Below are 21263 nucleotides of genomic sequence, written 5' to 3'. Positions count from 1 at the left end.
TTAGATCTAATATCTTCTCCTTTTTACGTGTGAACTGAGAGTAGTGTTCAAGGAGGTTGTAGAGTTGGGCAGGGTTCTCAAGGTTAGTGCTGAATTTTTATTTGGGGCTGACCAATTCAAATCCAAATATCTTTATTCGGCACTTAGAAAGATACCATAAAAGTACTAAAAAAGTTGCGTTTAAAAACATTTAAAAGACACATTAAAATGATTTTTTTTTAAAGCTAAAGGGCATTGCATTCATATCAAAGAATTTCTGATATCAGTCTCTGATTATAGGACATTACCATCAATTGCTTCTCTTGTGTTCCGTAGCCTCATTGCCACCTTAATAAAACTTATTATACAAAACAGTGTATGAGCATCTGAGGCTTCCTGCAAAAACAGTAAGGCTGCTTTCGCCTTTCTAAATTTAGCTTCTTTTAGAATCCCTACTAAAAACTTACGTCTAGGGGCTGAATAAAAAGAGCATAACAGTACAAAGTGAAGGGTATCCTGCGGAGACCTACTGTCGCAGCCGCAGGTACCCTTCAGCTCCAGTGATAGATTAAATCCAGAGGGGACAGAAAGTAGGTGATGTAACATATTAAGTCTGAAACGAGTCATATAAAATCTGTCCTGTGCGTTGTAGGCTATCCTTCTATTAAAATTGATATATGGAACTGCCGTTCTTCCTTTTAACTTTACACTTGCACTGTGGGCCCTAATGGGGATCCCTCCCTCCTTTTTTCCGTTTTCATACTTAGAAAACCCAATGATGAAAATCAACACCTACTTGTTTGGTGTTTGAGGGGTTTTTTCTTTTCATTCTTGATCTCTCCCTCTTCATTTTCCATTTTCTTCTCCCCCCTTGCCTGCCCTCTAGGTTAGATCCTTTCCTCTGGGGGTTCAGCTGGGGTAAAAGTGTGTTTTTTATGGAGATTGTTGACGCTCTTTCATTGTTTTGATTAATCATATTTGGCCGCCAGACCTGCTATGTTCCAGGATATAACTCTGAGGCCGTCCCGACTGACCAACATATTTGCTCCATCCCCTAATGAGCAGGTTTTCCTGTCCTCCCCCGCTATTATTATGTAATCATTTAGTGCCAATGTGGTTTCTGCATTTGGCCTTACTAGTTGATCTGTCGGTGAAATAGCCCTCTTATCTTTTCTACGTGCCTTTAGCTCTGTGCGCTTTGTCTCCCCTTGTTGCTCAGGGGCATTCTTCTTGTTAGTTCCCCTGGTGCTACTTTCTTCTAGCGTGGTAGATGTAGTATTTCCCAGCCGTGAGGACCCTTCCCCAAATAATCCCGTAACAGATTGTGATGTACTGGTTACATCATGGGCGAGTCAGTCCACCTCATCCAATGCACAGAACCTATTCCAATGGGCATGCAGTGGGATAACGGGATCGTATAAAGGTATACCCTGCCATGGTGCTTGCCACTGTTGCACTCTATTCTGGGGGTCGTGATGATAAACCCTACTCGCATGGGGCCTATTTGTATACACAGATCTCTGGGGTGTGATGGGGTAGAAATATGATAGATGCAGCGGGTATATTTGGGTGTTTGTGTCGCTCAACTGTGCATTACATATATAGTTCACTGCAGAGGTATCCCTAAAGTTTATTGTTATGATATCTCCTGCTATAGTTTTGACTCCTTTCCCAATCCACTCCCCTCTTCTGATGGCAAGTATTTCCCCAGAAATATTTGGGGGTAATGGTCTGTTCGCCCTTAACCATTGCACACATTTTTTTTTTAGCTCAAAATGGGTTTCTCTTTTCCCTTCCTTTAAGGGAGGAACCCCTGTTAATACTACAATGAAAGGCAGAGCTTCCGGGGGGAGATTAATTGTATGGAAGCGAGCTGAGCCTGTTTTCTCAGATGTATTTTTGGGCAGGGTATTTTTAGTCAGATTGTTACTCTCCTTCGGGTTAGAGCCTGTAATGCCATTTGCAGCTAAAGGATTTCCCTCTCCTTGATTAATATGTACCCGAGGGGTGGTAGTAGTGGGGCAAGAGGGTAAGGGAGCTCTAGTGTTTTTTGTAGTAGTGGTTTGTATTCCTATCTTAGTCTTTTTTGTAGAGGAATTAACAACTGGTGCTACCTTATCCTTATGTGTGTTATTTGGTATTCCCCTTTCCTGCCCATCCGGAGCTAAAGTTCCAGCTAGAGCCACCGGCTTTGATGTACCTACCCCCCTGTTGTTTATTATAGAGGTTAATCTGATCAATCTTTGACATCAAGGGTTTGATGTGAGTAATGATAGTTTCTTCCAGTCCTGCCTTTAAGTCGGCTACCATATTTGCCACCCAACAGGGTATGCCTGGTGTGGTATTAGATATTGGTGTCACTAAATTATGATTTGCCGTATGATTGCTCCCTTTTTTTTTGTTTTTTTGTTTACTAGGGTTTCTTTGGTCCCTCTCGGGCCTATATTGCTTAATCTCGCCTTTTCTGGGGCGGGCGGGGTATTTAAATCTGTCAGAATGACCTCCGAACCTTTAGGAGACTCTGTGGGTGCCTGTGCGCAGGGAAGCTCCGCATAAGAAGAAGTAAAGCAAAAGCTTGTATCCAGGACATCTGTTACAACCACTGGGAGGTCTTCTCCTAGGTCTTGGATGGTAATAGTCGGTGGTAATGAGAGCCTTCTTTCAGTGTTAACAATTGCCGTAGCTACTGCCCCTATAGTTTGTTGCAACATCTTGTCTATTGCTGTTAGTGTGGGTAGGGGCTGTGGTATGTCAGCCTTCTGTCTGGTGTTGGAGCGTAGCGTGGGCATCCTAGCAATTTTGGTCATCTTCCTCATAATGTGATGATCAATATTTGTCGGGTCAGGTTTAAAAGGTATTCTCACCTACTGAACAGTGTATCTTTCTGGCTTAACAAGAAACAATAATAAGAATAGGCCAGGCAATATCACCGGAAACTTATCGGGGCACAATGTTAGTAACGTTGTTAATAGTACCTTTCAATAAGGAAGTAGTCCTCACAGATGTCCGTAGGTAAATGGTTAAGGGGGTGGCGCAGCCCAGCCTCCTCTGGCCTTTGAGGGCCGTAGAGGGCCCGCCCTTTGCCCGGGCTTCGCCCGGCACTCATGCGCGCTCCCGCGACACGGGGGTGACGTGCAATTTAAAGCGCCTCCTGGCGCGTATTCCCTCTCAGCAGGGCCGCAAGGGAGCTTGGGTGATGTAGTTCCCAGCTCCCCTCGGTCCCCCCCCCACAGCGGCCGCGCACTGGATGGAAGGCTGCGGCGGCGGGGAAGGACCGGTAGCGGTGTTGGTGGCCTCGGGATGCGTTGGTAAATGGAATCCTCCCACTTCTAAAATCGCAAAAGGGTATGTGGCGACAGCAAAGTGATTATTTCAATTCCCCCGCTCCACCGGGGGTGACGTGCAATTTAAAGCGCCTCCTGGCGCATATTCCCCTCAGCAGGGCCGCAAGGGAGCTTGGGTGATGTAGTTCCCAGCTCCCCTCGGTCCCCCCCACAGCGGCCGCACACTGGATGGAAGGCTGCGGCGGCGGGGAAGGACCGGTAGTGGTGTTGGTGGCCTCGGGATGCGTTCGTAAATGGAATCCTCCCACTTCTAAAATCGCAAAAGGGTATGTGGCGGCAGCAAAGTGATTATTTCAATTCCCCCGCTCCACCGGGGGTGACGTGCAATTTAAAGCGCCTCCTGGCGCATATTCCCCCTCAGCAGGGCCGCAAGGGAGCTTGGGTGATGTAGTTCCCAGCTCCCCTCGGTCCCCTGCCACAGCGGCCGCGCACTGGATGGAAGGCTGCGGCGGCGGGGAAGGACCGGTATCGGTGTTGGTGGCATCGGGATGCGTTGGTAAATGGAATCCTCCCACTTCTAAAATCGCAAAGGGTATGTGGCGGCAGCAAAGTGATTATTTCAATTCCCCAATATTTGGGGCTGACCAATTCAAAACCGAAATTTCCTAAGATGATATTTTTCATGGACTCCATGAGGCTGGATGTTATAAAGTAAGCGACATGGTTGCTACGATTTTCTTTGAGCTTTGGAGGGTATTAAATGTTATGTAGTTGAGTAGTTTGTGTTGTGGATATTGTAATAGTAAGTTTAATGTATTTGTTGGAGATATTGTAATAGTAAGCTTAATATATTCAAAAGTGTCATAGTATGCTGATAGGTAAATTTTTGCATTCGAGTAAAACTGTATGTATGATTGAAAAGTGAATATGTAACTCATTGCAGGCTTGGTCAAATGATTTTTTATTCCTGACTTAGAATAATTTAGAGTTCCTATTTCAAATCTGATGTCACTGTGAATGTCAAAGGCCAATTAAACAGTACTATTTATGAGCCATTTTGTTTACTTATGTTGATATTCTATATGTATCAGTATCAACAATGATACTGAATCATTGGTATGGATCATAATAACTCGCATTGAATTGTGTCTTGTGCTGGTACTCAGATGACATGTTATAAAGATTGTATTTGGAAGCTGTAGTTGACATTTGTTATCATGACATTAAAGTAAAAGTTTAAAAAAGAAACACTGTTGTCTCTCTCTAGAAATAAACGTACCCAAAGAATTTCCTACAGATTGGTTAATTGCCCTTTTGAACACTAATAGCAAAATGCATGCTAAGCTTTTCTGTTGCTTGTAAGCATCATATTTTCATTGTTTAGATAGATGTGTGTTAGAGGTTATGTAAACATGTTGTACTCCTTCATAGGTATCTGAGAAACAAGAGGCCATGTTGCAGCTTCATTCAACTTTGTCAGACTATCAATCCAGTCATGGTCATTCCAATGAAGAGTACCATACACAGATTTCCAAAGCTGAGAACCTTCAGAAGGTAAATTATTACGAGGGCTTTCCGTGCACTTTCCAGGTTTTAGCCTGATATATTTTATTTATTTCATTTATTTGTTGATTATACATTCTTCTACTGAAATGGGCTAATTTATTTTTATGTATTCGTTTGCAGGTGTAATTGAATGCTAATATAACAATCACCATAGGCCATTTGGCACAGGCCGTTTGTTTACTCCTTCCTACTGTACCTAGTATGGCATTCACCTCCCTCAAGAACATTGCCATTCTTCACAATCCTGGACTCTCTTCCATACAGAAGTGTTAACACTAATCAATTACAAAGGAATTACCGTATTAGTCCAATCACAGTATCAATGTGGTGTTATGGTTAGTTTAAGGTCCTCATATAAGCCATTTAAAGTAGGCCGCCTGATTAATCTGCACACTGAATAGAAAATTCACATTCCAACCTTTGACCCCCACCAGCCGCAATTGTTTCTGGGCTCTACATTGAATTTTTTATTCTTTTGTAAAAAGGAATCCAGACACGTGCAATCCTGACCCAGAATACCAGCTATGTATCTGAATTGAGTAAGCCTGGCCAAATTAGAGGCTACCTTGGCATGTGAACAGAATATGCAGCTTAGTCTTGGTTAGGTAACAGGGCACAAAATTATTCCTCTTCCTGCCTCTGCTCTGCTTCTGGCCTGTCCATAAAAATGTGTTTCTGGAAGATCTGGCATCTTTTTGCCTTGTGACCTCCGGTTTGTACTAAGTGCTAAACTTCGTTTTTTCGCTGGTTTTAGGCACTTTTTCACTGCTGACCAGTGCTAAAGTGCATGTGCTCTAAGTCTAAAATATAATGGCAATTGGTTTCTCCATGATTGACATGTTTAATTTACTAATAAGTCAGTAGTACAGTGAACTACAAGTGCCCAGGGCCTGTAAATCAAATACTGCTAGTGGGCCTGCAGTACTGATTGTGCTACCCACGAGTAGCCCTTCAAACCAGTCTAAGACCTGCACTGTAGAACCTGTGTGTGCAGTTTTAAACTACAAGGTCGACCTGGGAAGTTGTTTGAAACAAAGTGGTCCCTAACACGCAGTAAAAAGATCTAACTATCACACAAACAATAATTGTTAGTCACCTCTGATAAAGCTCAAGAAAACCACTAGTGCCAAGATCTCAAAAACATTAATATCAATAATTACAGTAATTTATGAAAACAAGAACAAACTATTTATAAAGATACATCATTTATTCAATACAGTACATGATTGTGTGCAAAAATCATAAAAACATATTTAAAAACATATCATTGGAAAATACAGTTGTCAGAAAAACAGTTGTCGATGCAGCGTTTCGGTTTTGGGTTAAAAACCTTCTTTAGGACAGTTTTTCTAAATAGATAGAAACATACAGTTAATCACATCATACATATTTTTTTAATTTATACATAGAAAAAACATATAAGGCACTGTTGCTTTTTAGGTTCTGAGCTTCAAACTCTCTTTTTGATATGACTACTGGTCACATGTATATCTATATTAATAAGCAAATTAATGTTCAATATTTACTCTCTGCAATCAAATAACATCAGTGCTACATAGAAGTCCACTCTATTACGTACCTCAATTTAAAATTGGAGAGACACTACAATGCATTAAGACTCTCACTTCTAATTCTGGGGTCATCAAATAAAAACCATGATTTTGGAGAACCAATATCCTCCTTTCTAAAAACAACCTTAAAAACAAAAGGAAAAAATCCAAGCTATACATAACCAGTTGGGGTACTTCTTTGCTAGTTATCTCTCTTATTTTATGAAAGTTTGTTACCTTAGATTGTCAAGATTTCACGGTGTATTAGTGTACACTGGAGCCACCGTAAGCAACGTATTATTGTGGTGGACTGTGAAAAAATATATAAAGGATAAGTGCTTAGGATCTCACTGCACGACATTTATTATACCCAAAGGTTACACTCAATCACTTACCAAATTTAATTAAGCAAGGAGCAAATGCTGCATACGTGATTGGATAGGTGCATGTATCAACGGTACGCAGATTTTCAGGGGTTGTCCTCCTGTAGTGGTTTTTCAATTAACCATCTGGAAATAACATTGGTACACCTTAATATAATAGGTATTTTGATTCATGTTGTATTCTATGTGAGATTCTGATTAAATCAACATAATCTTGGGCTTATAATTCGTAGCGTACTCCAGGCACTTTTTCACTGCTGACCAGTGCTAAAGTGCATGGGCTCTAAGTCTAAAATATAATGGCAATTGGTTTCTCCATAATTGGCATATTTGATTTACTAATAAGTCAGTAGTACAGTGCACTACAAGTGCCCAGGGCCTGTAAATCAAATACTGCTAGTGGGCCTGCAGTACTGATTGTGCCACCCACCAGTAGCCCTTCAAACCAGTCTCAGACCTGCACTGTAGTGCCTGAGTGTGCAGTTTTAAACTACAATGTCGACCTGGGAAGTTGACCTACTTGCCAGACCCAAACCTTCCCTTTTATTACATATATGTTACCTCTAAAGTAGACCCTAGGTAGCCACATGGGTAGGGTGCAGTGTATATCAAAGGCAGGACATGTATTTTGGAGTTTTACATGTCCTGGTAGGGAAAGACTGCTAAATTTGTGTTTCACTACAGCAAGGCCTATCTCTTGCATAGGTTAACATTGGAACTGCCTTGTAACCCCTTATAAGTGTATCTTCCAATTGGGAAAATATAGGAAGAGTACGTTTGGAGTAGCTGGGCTCACAATTCACACTTCCTTTAATGAATTTGCATTTGAAACTGCAGGTCTGAAAATGCTACTTTTAGAAAGTTAGCATTTTCTTACTTTGCTTCTACATGTCCCTCGAATATATGTCTGGGTTGAATGATAGCTGGGCTTTGAGCATTCCCTCTAGACAGTCACACACAAAGGAAGCAGAGGTGGGCCCTGCATATCCTGATGGCCCATCTCCAGGCTGATGGGTCTTCCTGAGCTAGACTGAGAGGGAGGAGCTAACACTTGCACCTGAATAGGGTTCTGCCTGTCCCCACACAAAGTGTTGCATATCCCCGTGTAATGTGTCTGGAACCAGGGCAAAATAGGGTAGGGTCTTGTGCACTACAAAGACCTTTCTTTGAAGTCTCTCTTCTACTAGGCGAAAATGGCTATAGGTACCGGACCACTGACACCATATACTCAGAACACTTCTGGATTGAGGGCATTCTGCAAGGAAGACGAGCTGTTGTGCTGCCAGGAGGGGCTGCCACTCTGCTGCTTGCTTTGCTGTTTTGGCCTTCAGCACCTTGCCTGGGGTGAGAAGACTGGTCTTTACTCTCTACATCCTGCTTCTCTAAAGGTTCTCCAAGGTCTTGTTTGGGCTTGACTCCTGTTGCTGAAGTCTCATGGATATCCAAGACTTCACCTGCATCTTGCTACCAGCATCGGGCTCCTTTGCTGTGAGTCCAGCTCTCTCAAGTAGTGTCATATCAATCCTGGGCCCTTGGAAGTGAGTGTTTGGTGCTGCAACCCAAAAAACCAATGCATCGATCCTGAAGCGTAATTTGGAACCGGCGCATTCCCTGGGAAATTGCTGCATTGCTGCTGCCTTCACCAAAGCCATGGACACCACTCACTGAGGGGTCTATGCAATATCCCCAGCTCTCAACGCAGCCCGACTTTGACAATGCAGCACCTCCAAATCACTGCTGCTGTGTGAGTCTCAGACAGCGCATCTCCAACGTCTGCGATGCCCCCTCTCTGACTCCAAGGAATTTCTGGTCCGGCATTGCTTCTAAATAACGGATCGCCTTTAGCCCAGTGGTTCCACATCGACACCTTGGAAACTATGCAGATCGCTCTTGACATCAACGCATCAACCACTTTGCCGACTTCGGAAACCACGCATTGCCTGCGACAGAGACGCATGCATCGTCCCTGAGCATCGATGCATCCAAGGTGCTGTCAGTGAGTCTGCATACCTCCCGTATCCAGCCCGTGCTCCGGTGCGGTCAGACTGAACTTTTGGATTTGCCCTAGTCAAGGTGACCACCTAGCATCAGTTGGACCTATTGACTTCTAAGCACTGCATTTAGATGTAATCTTGCACAATTCATATCTTGACTAGTGTAGATTGGATTTTTGTTATTTTGGTCTTGTTTTACTCAGATAAATATTGGCTACTTTTCTAAACTGGTGTGGAGTACTTTGTGGTGTTTTCACTGTGTTACTGAGTGTGTGCCCAAATATTTTACACATTGCTTCTTTAGTTTAGCCAGACTGCAGTGTGCCAAGCTACCAGAGGGTGAGCACATGTACAATTTGAGTGTATACTACACTTACCCTGACTAGGATTGTGGTTCCTGCTTGGGCAGAGTGTATACCTCTGCCAACCAGAACCCCAATGCCTAACAGTTTAATTTTCTGTAAGTTTTTTCCTGTTTTCCTGTCCCATCTTGCAACATGAAATCTGAATCTGCTGCTACAGTGCAAGCAAATAAATAAACAAATAAATACATACATACATAATGCATACATACATACATACATACATACATACATACACAAAATGTTGTCTTATATCACATTTGAGAAAACTGTGGAACAATTTAAATAAAAGGCGTAAAGTCTTGTACACATTGTTTTGGCCTAGCAGTCTCGTCGACAAGGTAAACCACTATATGGTAATATGCACAAACAACTATGAGCAGCATATTACAAATAACTTTGAAACTCCATTGATAAACAAAGAAGGAGGCAGGGTCGAATGCAAAGTAGATCCCCTTTCTGTTGTCTGCGTCAAAAGTAATGATTTTGCAAGGATAACCCACACATCCATGCTAATATAAAAAGTAGGATTTATGTAAGTTCCTTTAGTTACCAATGGCCCTAAAAAGTAACCAAGCACGAATTAAATCTCCTGGAAGAGTTGTGTGCTGCTCTAATCTCGTTTTTAGGTCAAATTATAGACATCGTTAGCTGTTGAGCTGATATACCCCTTGTTACTAGAGCCATACTTTAAAAGGGTATAGAAAGAAGGGGTCCCAGACAATACACAACAAATTCCACAATTCGAAGTATAATGCGTTGGATTATTTCACAAAAGGTCGAGTCAAGGTGCAAAGTGTTTTAATTTTCACCACACCTGTGCTAAACATTCATTAGCTCATTACTCAAAACATGAATATACACATATTAGACACAAAATCAACATCATATATTTGTACAGAATCTCCTATTCAGCGTCTGCTCACAGCCTGGAAGAATCAGGAAATTCTTCCAGGCTGTGAGCAGACGCTGCCTCATACACGCGCCCTTTGAAAAAACACTTCGGATCTAATGGTGGAATTTGGACTCGTACACATCGCCGTTTTTTAAGTAAACCCTCCGACCGCAATGACAGCGTGCTGGAAGATTTTTATCTAATCAGAGATATTGCATTGTATAATTGGACCCTGACCATGACAGACGCTGGCTCGCTGTTTAGCTTTACTATGTCACCGCGGATTCACTGCTGAACTATGACTCGTATGGACCCAACTTCACCAACTGTAATGATACACGCACCTTGATCCTACACAGCAACGCTGTAGAGGTACAGCTAATTTCTACTAATCTACTACTCCGCTCGGCTTTGGCCAGAATTATGTGTTACCAGGAATTTATTTGACTCCTGAGCAGGAACAGCCCCACATTCCTTCCCTTCCCTCACGTCCTGACGAAGACCCGCGTAGTAAGGATATACTGTCCTACAATCTAGGGTCGAAACGTAGACTTCTCTACTAATTCGAACTCCTACGGAACGGTTTAATGTATACAGCTAAATAGGAGATTCTGTACAAATATATGATGTTGATTTTTACACACTGCTGTTGACCCCACGCCTGGGGATCTGTGTACTCTCTCTTGTGATTTTCTAATATGGTCACACGCAATTGAAATTTTTTTTGAAATAGTGATGTCTAACTAGCAAGAAATGTTTATTTCTCTCCCTTGCACTTCCCTCTTCCCCCCCCCTTTTGGGCTTATTGAAATTGTGTCTAATATGTGTATATTCATGTTTTGAGTAATGAGCTAATGAATGTTTAGCACAGGTGTGGTGAAAATTAAAACACTTTGCACCTTGACTCGACCTTTTGTGAAATAATCCAACGCATTATACTTCGAATTGTGGAATTTGTTGTGTATTGTCTGGGACCCCTTCTTTCTATACCGAGCAAATACCCAGGTCCCACTGACTATATGGGTTCAACCCCAATATTTACAATATACTTTAAAAGGGAGCTGGTGCTTTTGACTAGGAATCACAAGAAAGGAAGCAACAGGAATTGTATAACTGTTTCTTCACCCTCCATGACTTTAACTGTCCAAAATAAACAGAAAAGTACAGACTGATTGACTATAATTGTCAGGTGATAATAGTCAGATAGTCAGATAAAGGTGCTAGCTAAAGCTTCATAGACTCGTTGATATTATTGTTAGGACGCAGGACCCATCATTGGTGTTATGGTTCATCATATGGCCCAGAGAGGGACCATATATATCAGAAGTATCCAACTCTATTGCTGTCCACAATGAGTGATGAAATACTATAATTTGCCTCAATGATACGGTCAGTGCCTCTTTTATATTAAAATGGTCCAAGGTTGACATTAATGCTTGTTTAATCTTGTCTCCCTCTGACAACATTGTCAACATGTTTCATCCCAGAAAGAGCCTAACAAGGCTCATGGCATTTCATCAGTTCTGGGGGTCCTGTCATCCCCCTACCTAGACTACCTTCCCCAGAATGTTTCTGGTGTGTGTAAATATTAGTAAACAGTTAACAGAATTGTGGTGATGCTCTGCATGTGTAGATCAGATGTCAGAGGTTACCCGTATCTGCAACTTCTATTCTAGACTGTAAACTGTAAAATAAGGCAATCTTGAATCCAATATCATAGCCAAATTCAATTTGGCTAATTTTACCTTACTGTTTATTCTCAGCATCACTAGTCCACTTCCCTTCTCTATTTCTAACTCAACTCTGTCCTTACTTCGCACTATTTTTGCTACCTCTGATTTTCTATCTCTGCTTCTTTTTCTCTCTCTCTCTCATTTCTCTGTTGCTCCTTCTCTTTTTCAGCTCAGCCTCACTATCTCACCTCTCTGACTATTCTTCACTATTGTATTTTTCACTCATAAACTGATATCACTCTAAAAATGTATTTTGCCACCAGCATCACTACTAAGGTCATAATATTTATCAAAGAGATTGTAGTCATTCCTCTTTTGACAGCTTAGCCGGTGATTCTTCTTGTAAAAAAAAGGCAATCTTAACTCCATAATCCTAGCCAATTATCAACAACTACCCGTGTTCGCGAACTCGGCGGCGGTACGGCAGTTGAAACAGGGATTGATTCCTTTCACTACAGATGCCGTTTCGGACATTCAATGCCCGAATCACCCGTTCTTCCACTCGGCATTGAGATTTTCCAATACCGATCCTGTCCCATTGATACATCTACGCTGATTCCGGTGTGCATAAGTGAGATCGTCTGTCTCAACCAGATTGTATCAAGGTACTTGCGCTCTCCTAATTCATCCCATGAATTTCTGATGTATGGAACTGACCTCTGTGGGATAACTATTGGTGCTCAATAACGACGCCAATTTAATATTACTCTCCAGTGATCTTGGAGACCAGAGCTGGACCTCTAATTTTCAAGTCTTGATCAGCTTCTCTGTTAGGATCCCTCTCCACCGTCGACAACTAACATACCCGGTCGTGCCCCATTGCCCCACTCACTGTCCTGATGAAGACCCCACTGCAAGGGACCAATCCATGCCTGCCTTTATAACAGGGGTCGAAACGTCGACTGTTTTGTATTACTCACAGCTTCATTCCTGAAATAACGTTAATCAGTACATCTATGAAGCATGGTATTTTGAACTTTGGTTCTGAACTTATGGTCATTACTTTTTTGGATTATTGTAATATTCTCTGATTGATTTTAGCCTTCGGCTTTGTTTATATGTCACTTACCCTTCCATCACCTGCTACATCACACCCCCTTCCCTCCCTTTCCGGGCACTGTATGATAACTATCAATGTCATTGTAAATTGATTTGCCTGAAACACTGGCTTGGCTACATTTGAAATAAAAACAATGTAAGCAAATGATTGCTAATTGATTTTTTGAATATTTGTATTTTCTTGGTTGTCCACTGGGACCCCTTCTCTTTCAGCATAGTTAAGATACGTAGGCATGACGACACGCAAAGTCAAGTTAAGAATTTCTGAACTTAAAAGCACAGTACGCTGTAAAAAACGAACGACAAAACTGACTGAAAAAGTACTTTTTTAACTCACTAATTATTTCACTTATTTCACGCACTGCAATTTTCTTATTTTTTACCCATCATTTGACACCATTACTTAACATCTTTAAAAGTGATCCTGTACTTCATTAATAGATGCAGGACGTGTCCACCTAGTCCTAGTAAACATCTTTTATGATTCACGATGGGAAGCTCGTAAGGAAGCCCAGATGATGACTAGGGCGGTATCGAATGGTGACTGATGGGTATCCTTATTCATAAGGTGATCCTCTGATTTATTTACACACTTATTTTGTTGTTTTACGTCTTTTAAAGGGAGATTTGCTGTTGACAGACCCGTGGACACTCTGTGTATACTATGTTCATTATTGGGGGCTGTGTCCATGCCAGGTCTCTAAATATGCCCTAGGACCCTCCCCTAACGGTTTGTGTTTCTCGGGCACAGTGAGACTACAAACACTGAGCAAGTTATTGCATACAAGAGAGTATTTATTGGTGAGATTTGAAAGCAGTATGTTGTAGCCATATAGTTGCATACAAACATAGTCAACATTTATATTTTATATAAAAAATAGCGATTTAGAAACTAAGGAGATTCGGATCATGTCTTTAAGTAAAATATTAATTTAAATAGAGACACTATTAAAGCAGTAACTACAGGTATCTTCCACGAGTAATCTTTATGCAATGTAAAACTAAATATGTATATTTCTTTATTCATACACGTTCGTATCTACTCAGAAAAGAGTGCACATCACGTTTGGCTACTACTTTGTCTTTTCAAGAAATTTATGAAAAAATAATTCTTGAGCATTGTAAAAAATTAGATGTCTTGTGCCTACTAATACCAGGTAAACTAAAGCACCTTTTTACATTTGGAATATGTTCTCCTGTTTGTGGACTTTTTGTAGATTGCTGCTTTTTTCTCTGAATGTTTTCCTTTTACTGGACATTTGTGTTTGTCTTTGAAAAGGACCTTGAAATCATGAGAAGTCAATGCAATGAGACGACTTCAAAGGTTGAAGAATGCGAGCGGATCATACAGGAACAAAAAATGGAAGTTGCTAATGTACTCAACCAACAGAAAAAATATGTTCTTGAAATTGAAAAGCTAGACAAGACCTTGCAGTCGTTGCATCTGGATATAATAGCTTCCCAGCAGAAACACAAAGTAGGACACGCACATCTAGAACAGCAGATAACGCAGCTTGAAAGGGACCTTGCAGATGCTCGGAAACTCTGCAGCCAGAAAGATCAGGTATGCTTTCACTTTTGGAGTACAAATGGCAATCGCAAGAAAGCACACCTCTCAAATGTGAAGTTGAGTACAGTGGTGTAATTCAGCCGAAGAGGTATGCACCCTTTATCTTTCCAACATTTGATTTTTTTTTCATTTCTCTCTTTTCGAAACTTCAAAAGGAGTCACACCTTTACAAAAAATACAATTTAAGCAGCACGCTTTTTATGGAGTGGGCCGACCTCCCTTTGCTTTGTCATTGGCGACAGTTAGACCTGTCCCTTCGGAGACATATAACTATCAGTAGTGCAGCCGGAGCAGTGGCACCGAAGCCCAGGGGCGTGAGCCGCTCACTACACAGCATTTATGACTGTCTTTTACTAACTAGTTATTTAGCTTGCACGAGGGCCTTGTGCAACATAGCTACACTGCTGTGTCTGCTGTTTGCAATGATGCCGGGCAGATTCATCATGCAAGCATCTAAAAGGGTTCAAGCAGAGGCGACTCTGGAATGGATTTGTAGGTGGTGGTGGTGGGAGGGACGCTGACAGATAAAACCGGTGGAGCCCCTTGCAAAAGTCAACTGTAAAGACTGTGTGTTAGACAGACAGGCACACAGACAGACAGTACAGACAGTCAGACGGAGAGAGAGAGAGAAAAAGAGAGAGAGAGAGAGAGAGAGAGAGAGCGAGAGAGAGAGAGAGAGAGATAATGCTTCCTTTAAATGTTTAAATCTAAATGTATGGGTGTTTATCTATATAGAAATGCACGTAAATGCACTTACACAGTAAGTCAGATTTATACATTTAAGCAAACGTAGGCTTGTGAAAAAGGCAGAGGGGCAAATACATGTGTGTGAAAGGGTGCAGTGCCTGTTTTTTGTGTGCTCCTGCAAAAGCTGTGGTGGAGGGACACAATGGAAGGGGGTGGGTGGCAACATAAGATTCGTGGGCACAGGACCCATGTGAACCCACTCTAGGAACACCACTGGTCAAATCTTACCAAGGTTTACATTCCTTTCAGTCAGCCTTATTTGTATCAAGTGTGTTGTCGTGTATTTGTGTGGTCAATGCAAGCCAACACATTCATATTTGAAAAAAACAGATTCTTATTCTAAATTAAAGTACAAAAACGATCTGTTTAGTGTGGTAGACAGTTAATAAGCCCGCAGCTAAAAGGGACGTGTATTAGAGCTATAATACCGTCATATATACAATAATATTTAAACTGTGTATTTTAATTCCGTTTTCTTGTGCATTAAACGAACTGCAATAGATATTTGTGTGAAAGTGCTTCACTGTGTGCCGTGAGTTGTGCACCTGAGAAATAAGGCTTTAAACAAAATGGCACCACTGTTAGTTAGTTCACCCAAACATGCCTGAACAGTGCTTGCAATCCGTAACAATTTTACATCTCGGTAAAGAATGCTTGGTATTTGAACTAAAACCCGAATCGCTGGAATAATTAAAGGCTTGTGTTAAATATACAGACAGTCGTTTAAATTTAGATCTGCAATAACATTTACTATTATTCTCTTGGGCTTTGACTGCTTGACAGAAACAAAGTACTCTGGGATTAATTTCAAGAAATTGTGCCAACTGTGTGCAATTTGCTGTAATTAAGACATGAAAGGGTACTAAATATTCAGATTAAAAGAACCGCGATGGAGCATGATAGGAAATCAAGGTGTGGCATGGAGCCAATAAGAACCAGTCACTAATGAATAAGAAATTTTAATTGATTTGAAGCATAAACCAATGAAGTTGCAATGTAAATACAGCTAATTAAAATTAATCAACCTGCTGTTGATGGCGCAGGCTTTGTTCATGCAAGGGGTTTCTACTGTGAAAGCTACAGGGCTGTTCCGCTTTGAATAATGATGTAGCCAAAATGAAACAAAATGCTAATCACCGGATTTGTGTACAACAAGGCCAGGCTGCTTGTGATCAGGCAATAATGTACCGGTCCCCGGGGCCTGCAGGGTGGCAGCGGCCTTCACCACAGGCCTGCGTTGGAAAGAGTGTTCCCTGATTGGGTGGAAGGGAGATGGTTGCCACTAGAATAAAATACGATAAACTCTGTTAGGGAGACCCCTCGCTGTGCGAAGCCCTTTAACGAATGGAAGCAAAACAAACTGTACTTTTGATTAACCATATTTAAATAATTACTTGGAATATCATTATGCAATATTGATCGGTGTGTTTATTTTAATCTTTAACACACCAACCATGTTTACCTTTGATCTGTTGCTAGTAATGTACTGATTACAATGTTGAATCTTTTTATATGCCCTATGCTTTTTTGTTCTCATCCCGTAGTCTATTCTTTTTTTAACGTTTTGATTGAAATTTGACTGAAAAGTGACACCGTTATTAATGAAGTGCTTTGTAATCCACTTTTTTCTGTAGCTTAAAATTGGGATGCTCAGTTCACAAAACAAACCATTAAAGGTCCTGTCGAATTATTTTTTTTTCCTTTGCCTTTATCTCCACAGGCAGTGAGAAAAAGAGACGACCTTCTGAGGAAATCTGAAGCTGACCTCCTGCAGGCCAGGGAAGGCATCAAAGCCAAAGTGTCCGAGGTGGAGCACCTGGACAGCGTGGTCCGGAATCTGAAAGCAGGCCTCCATGACACCCAGAAGGAGAAGGCGCAAAAGGAGAAAGAAAACATGGCGCTGACGCACGAGATCCAACAGCTCACTCAAGACCTGCAGAACATCCATAGACAGTACAGAGAGACAGGTAATACTGCACTGTGGAGAGAGGCACGCTGGGCGGCGCCATCTTGTTCAGGTGACAAAGCGGACATGTTGAGTCCTCTGCGCGCATGCCCTCAGGCCTTCTAAATCAAAACATATGGTATTATAATTCGACACTGATCATTCTGCTGTTGATGGGATAAATTGCCCTTGTCTCACCTAGGTGGAGCTGAAGGATTTTTGTTAATTCTTTTGGCAGTGCCAAGTTTGGGTGCTGCTCTCTGGTGTAACTTGGATATTTATGGTCGCAGTAATGAAAAGTATTTGAGCCTTTCCAGCATTTCTAGCCTATTCTAATTTATCCTTGGATTTTTTTTGCCTCCTTTTTTTTATATTGCATAGGCTTTTTGAATGTCTACATTTACACTTTTGTCACCAGTGTGTGGACAAAGCTAACACACACTTCAGTCCAGAAATGTGACAGATGTGACCAAATGCAGAAGAACAAATAATACATTTATTTTTCATCGGATAAGCTGCATCAGAAAGAAGAATGTAACGATTGATGTGACCACATGCAGAGGCAGAGAGCTGAAATATAAGAGTTTTTTTTCCACCGGAGAAACTGTACATGAAGCAAAAACACATTGGTGGACGTTGTGCATGGTATTTGCTGGGCTGGGCATTGGTGTGGGAACTTTCTTAGAGACTAGCCTCTGTGCCATCACCAAATAAAACATTGATGAAGCCATTTAGACTGCTCCCACCAGCCTCTGTCAACTCTTAATTTCCTCCCTCTCTAGACAACGGTTGCCATATACGCATTTCGGTTATCAAAATCCCCAGAGGCCAGTTGCAAATTCTTTTTCAATACAGCCAGATCATTGTAGATAATTGTATTACAGAGGGTATTGATCCGAAATCGTTGTGCACCGGAAACATCTGGAAAAACATGCTCATAGCTCCCCGCTAGTGGTTCGTACATCATACGTGCACCGCCTTTTGTGCGCATCACCTGTAAGAAAAGCAAGGTGGAAACATCAGAGAAATTACCTCTTTACAAGGTTCTATTGATCACTTTAAATCAAAGAGGGATGTTTGACATAAGATTACCTGCCAGTTTGAACATTAGGTACACTGTGTTATAGCCTGGGGCAGTTGTAAGTCTGCCAAAGGGATTGTAAATAAAGCATGCAGCTGCGAGTGCCTCTGGCCTGGGATCAACCGAGGCTCAAGTCCAAAGCATAGGTAAACTTGGAGCCGTTTAACCCTTTGCAGCCGGCTTGCAGGGATCGGCAGCAGTTTTTAAGGCACTTCAGATGAGCCATACGCTTGCGCTGAAAGGAGCGCGAGAAGGCTCATTTGCGTTGAAATCCGATTTTTCTCTTCACCTCTCCAAGTTCAATTCAATCAAATCCACATTCTCCTCATATGTGACTTGGAACGTGTTCAGGGCAGGAGATGAGAAGCCATGGGATGCCTTAGACACTGGTTCTCTTTTCACTGCTGATATTTCAACATCTGCATTTTAGGGGGAAGGGATGTTGCCTCGCCTGCATGAAATATACAAGCACAGCAAATACAATAAAATGACAGAGCGCCTAAAACATTTATGCCTTTGCACTTTCAAGCTGGAAACGTCGCCTGGGAACCTTGGTGATTTATCATGTGATTACAGTAACTTATTGGATAATAGCAGATTTTTTTCTATTCTTTACCAAGATTTTTTTATGTGCAGCCTGCACGCCTTATGTTGGATTTTGAAAGCAGGTTTGCAAAACGTTGTTTAAATTCGATCCCTACTTTTAGACCATGTGTTTAAGTCATTCAAGAGTTTATTCATTCTTTCTCAAAAAGAAATTATATGTGGCTGGGTTTGTGATAAAGATAGATGGGGTTACATAATTGGTTCAACAAATATGTTGCCAACCACAAACAAGCATTCATTTCTGCATTCATTCATTTTTTTATTCTTTTTTTAAATAGAACCATGAAGCCCATTGAGTTGTTGCAATGCTGCAATTTAATCCGCAAATAGCATCCTTGGATGTCCTCTGTGACCATGAAGGAGCGCAAGCCTGGTCAACTGTTAACAGAATGTTGCCTCCAGGGCATGCCCTGCCCAGATCAATGATTCACTCATTCAGTCATTCATTCACCTAGTGCATGCAGTTTCTTCTTCAGGGTCCCTTTGTGATCGCATTTCTAGTTGCCATTTCAAGCTGTTCATTTTGTAGATCTGCCACGTACCTCTGTATTAACAAGACTACACAGCCAGCTTAGTGGCTGGAGCTGACTGATTGGAAAAGCTTCTTGGCACAACCACACTCAGCTTATTTTATTCATTTGTAGGTTTGTGTGTTTTTTGTAGTACTAACATGGTCCAAATGTGTTACAATTAAAAGATCTGGGTATGAGTCAAACATTAAAACACACAATGAAAGTATAAGTAAGTAAGTAAGTTTATTGTACAGTTAATTAAAACCGTGACAAAGTACATCTCATAACACATTTTCGTGGTAACAGTTTGTGTCAAGGTAAAAACCACGGTTAAAAAAAAGGGGGGAAGAACTATAAAATACGGACCGACATAAAACTTGGCCCCCTAAAACCGTCATGATCAATTAAAATGACTCAATGGCCAAGAGCAGGGCGGTCAGGAAAAACCCACAGAGGGTCATTGAGCATTCTTCTTTATTGATTAAGTCTATGTACTGGAGTAAAGCTCGCACATTCTTTTGTGACTCTTGCAGCTAGATTTATCAAAGTAAAATTGGCTCGCAAAGGGCCAGATTCTGAGAATCTGGCCCTTTGTGAGTGCTATTTCTGCATTTGGGATTCATCATCCCAAATGCAAAAGTCGCAATTCTAGAAATCGCTAAATTGCGATTAATTGCATTTAAGGAATCTCAATTTGAGATTCCTTAAATGCAATTCATGAACCATTTAAAAATTGTGAATTCGCAATCTGGGGCCGCTATTTACCGCGAAGTCTAACTACGTGGTAAATAGCAAAAACTTTGAAAAATGCACTAAAGTGCATTTTTCAAAGTTTCATGTTGCGTACACACATACCCTAAGGGCATGTGTGTGCGCAACATATGTGCACACATCAATTTCAGGGGTGCAACAGGGTGTCCTTTGGACACCCCTGCACCCTTGAAATCGCAATCCCAATTTGCGAATCGCTAATTGCGATTAGCAAATTGAGATTGTCTTCCCATTCATTCCTATGGGCCTCTAGGCCCATAGGAATGAATGGGGAGATATTCCTTAATTGCGACTCGCAATTTGCGAGTCGCAATTAAGGAATTAGTAGAAATCGGTTTTTTTGTGATTTCTTGATGAATAGCATTTTGCTATTCCTTAATAGCGAATCGGTATTTTTCGCTATTTTAAGGAATCGCAAATTGCTTTGTTGATGAATCTGGGGGTTGGAAAGCTAAAGGGGCTGGGGATGCAAAAAAGGCAACTGTTTATAAAAAGCAATGGCGTACGGACAACTCATTTTAACATTCTTGCTTAGTTGCTCCAAATAAGTGCGTAATGTGCAAAATGTGCAACTGTTTGCCAGTACTAGAGTTCGCGATTAATTAATGAGGTATACTAGCGACTGTTATAGACATATAAGTGGCGCTAGAGCCGGCTAATCAACCACTTTAGTCCAGTACTTAGCAACAATATGGCTTGAGCAGCAAGCAGCAAATGTACAGGCGTGCATGAGAAAAGTGCAGGGTGCGAGAACGATGTGCTGACCAGGTGCAGGACAGCCCGAATTGATCAGCCAAGGGGCCTTACACTATCTTCTTCGCCTTTTCAATTCAAGGTTAGTTAAGACCTACATTATACAGTAAAGCAAGTACATTCGTAAAAAAAAGCTATTACAAAGATACAAAAAGCTGAATATGTGAAATGGAGGTGATTTTCTTGCACACCAATAGAGACCAAATAACTGGATTGAAAGTTTCTTGCTGATGTTCCGCGTCTTCGGGACCTTGGTCCAGTTGCTGCAGTGGGGGGATATATAATTGCCAGCGCTGGAGTTCTTGGTAAATTGAAGGTGCAGACATTGTCTTTATCGCTGATAATGGTAACGCATTCCTCACTGCTTCTGGAACCATATCAGCTACTAGGCCATTAGTTCCTTTTTTGATATTAGTTTCCGTGGCTGTTAGAAACTTACCATGTGACAGCTCAGTTGAACAACGTCACCGGAT

At 41.4% G+C, this 21263-nt stretch overlaps 1 protein-coding gene across 1 annotated transcript in view; it reads left to right on the top strand.

Annotated features, from left to right (window-relative positions):
- The window catches only part of LOC144828023 (uncharacterized), a 1462897-nt gene that overhangs the window by 1094651 nt on the left and 346983 nt on the right, over window positions 1-21263 (top strand). The window contains exons 19-21 of the mRNA XM_078686162.1: window positions 4695-4817; window positions 14085-14369; window positions 16843-17089. Coding sequence (XP_078542288.1) covers window positions 4695-4817; window positions 14085-14369; window positions 16843-17089 — 655 coding nt within the window. The remainder of the gene's footprint in view (window positions 1-4694; window positions 4818-14084; window positions 14370-16842; window positions 17090-21263) is intronic.

This window comes from Lissotriton helveticus, chromosome 4_1, assembly GCF_964261635.1.
Source record: "Lissotriton helveticus chromosome 4_1, aLisHel1.1, whole genome shotgun sequence".
In the NCBI taxonomy this organism is placed as follows: Eukaryota; Metazoa; Chordata; class Amphibia; order Caudata; family Salamandridae; genus Lissotriton; species Lissotriton helveticus.
This window is presented reverse-complemented; position numbering and strand designations above follow the sequence as displayed.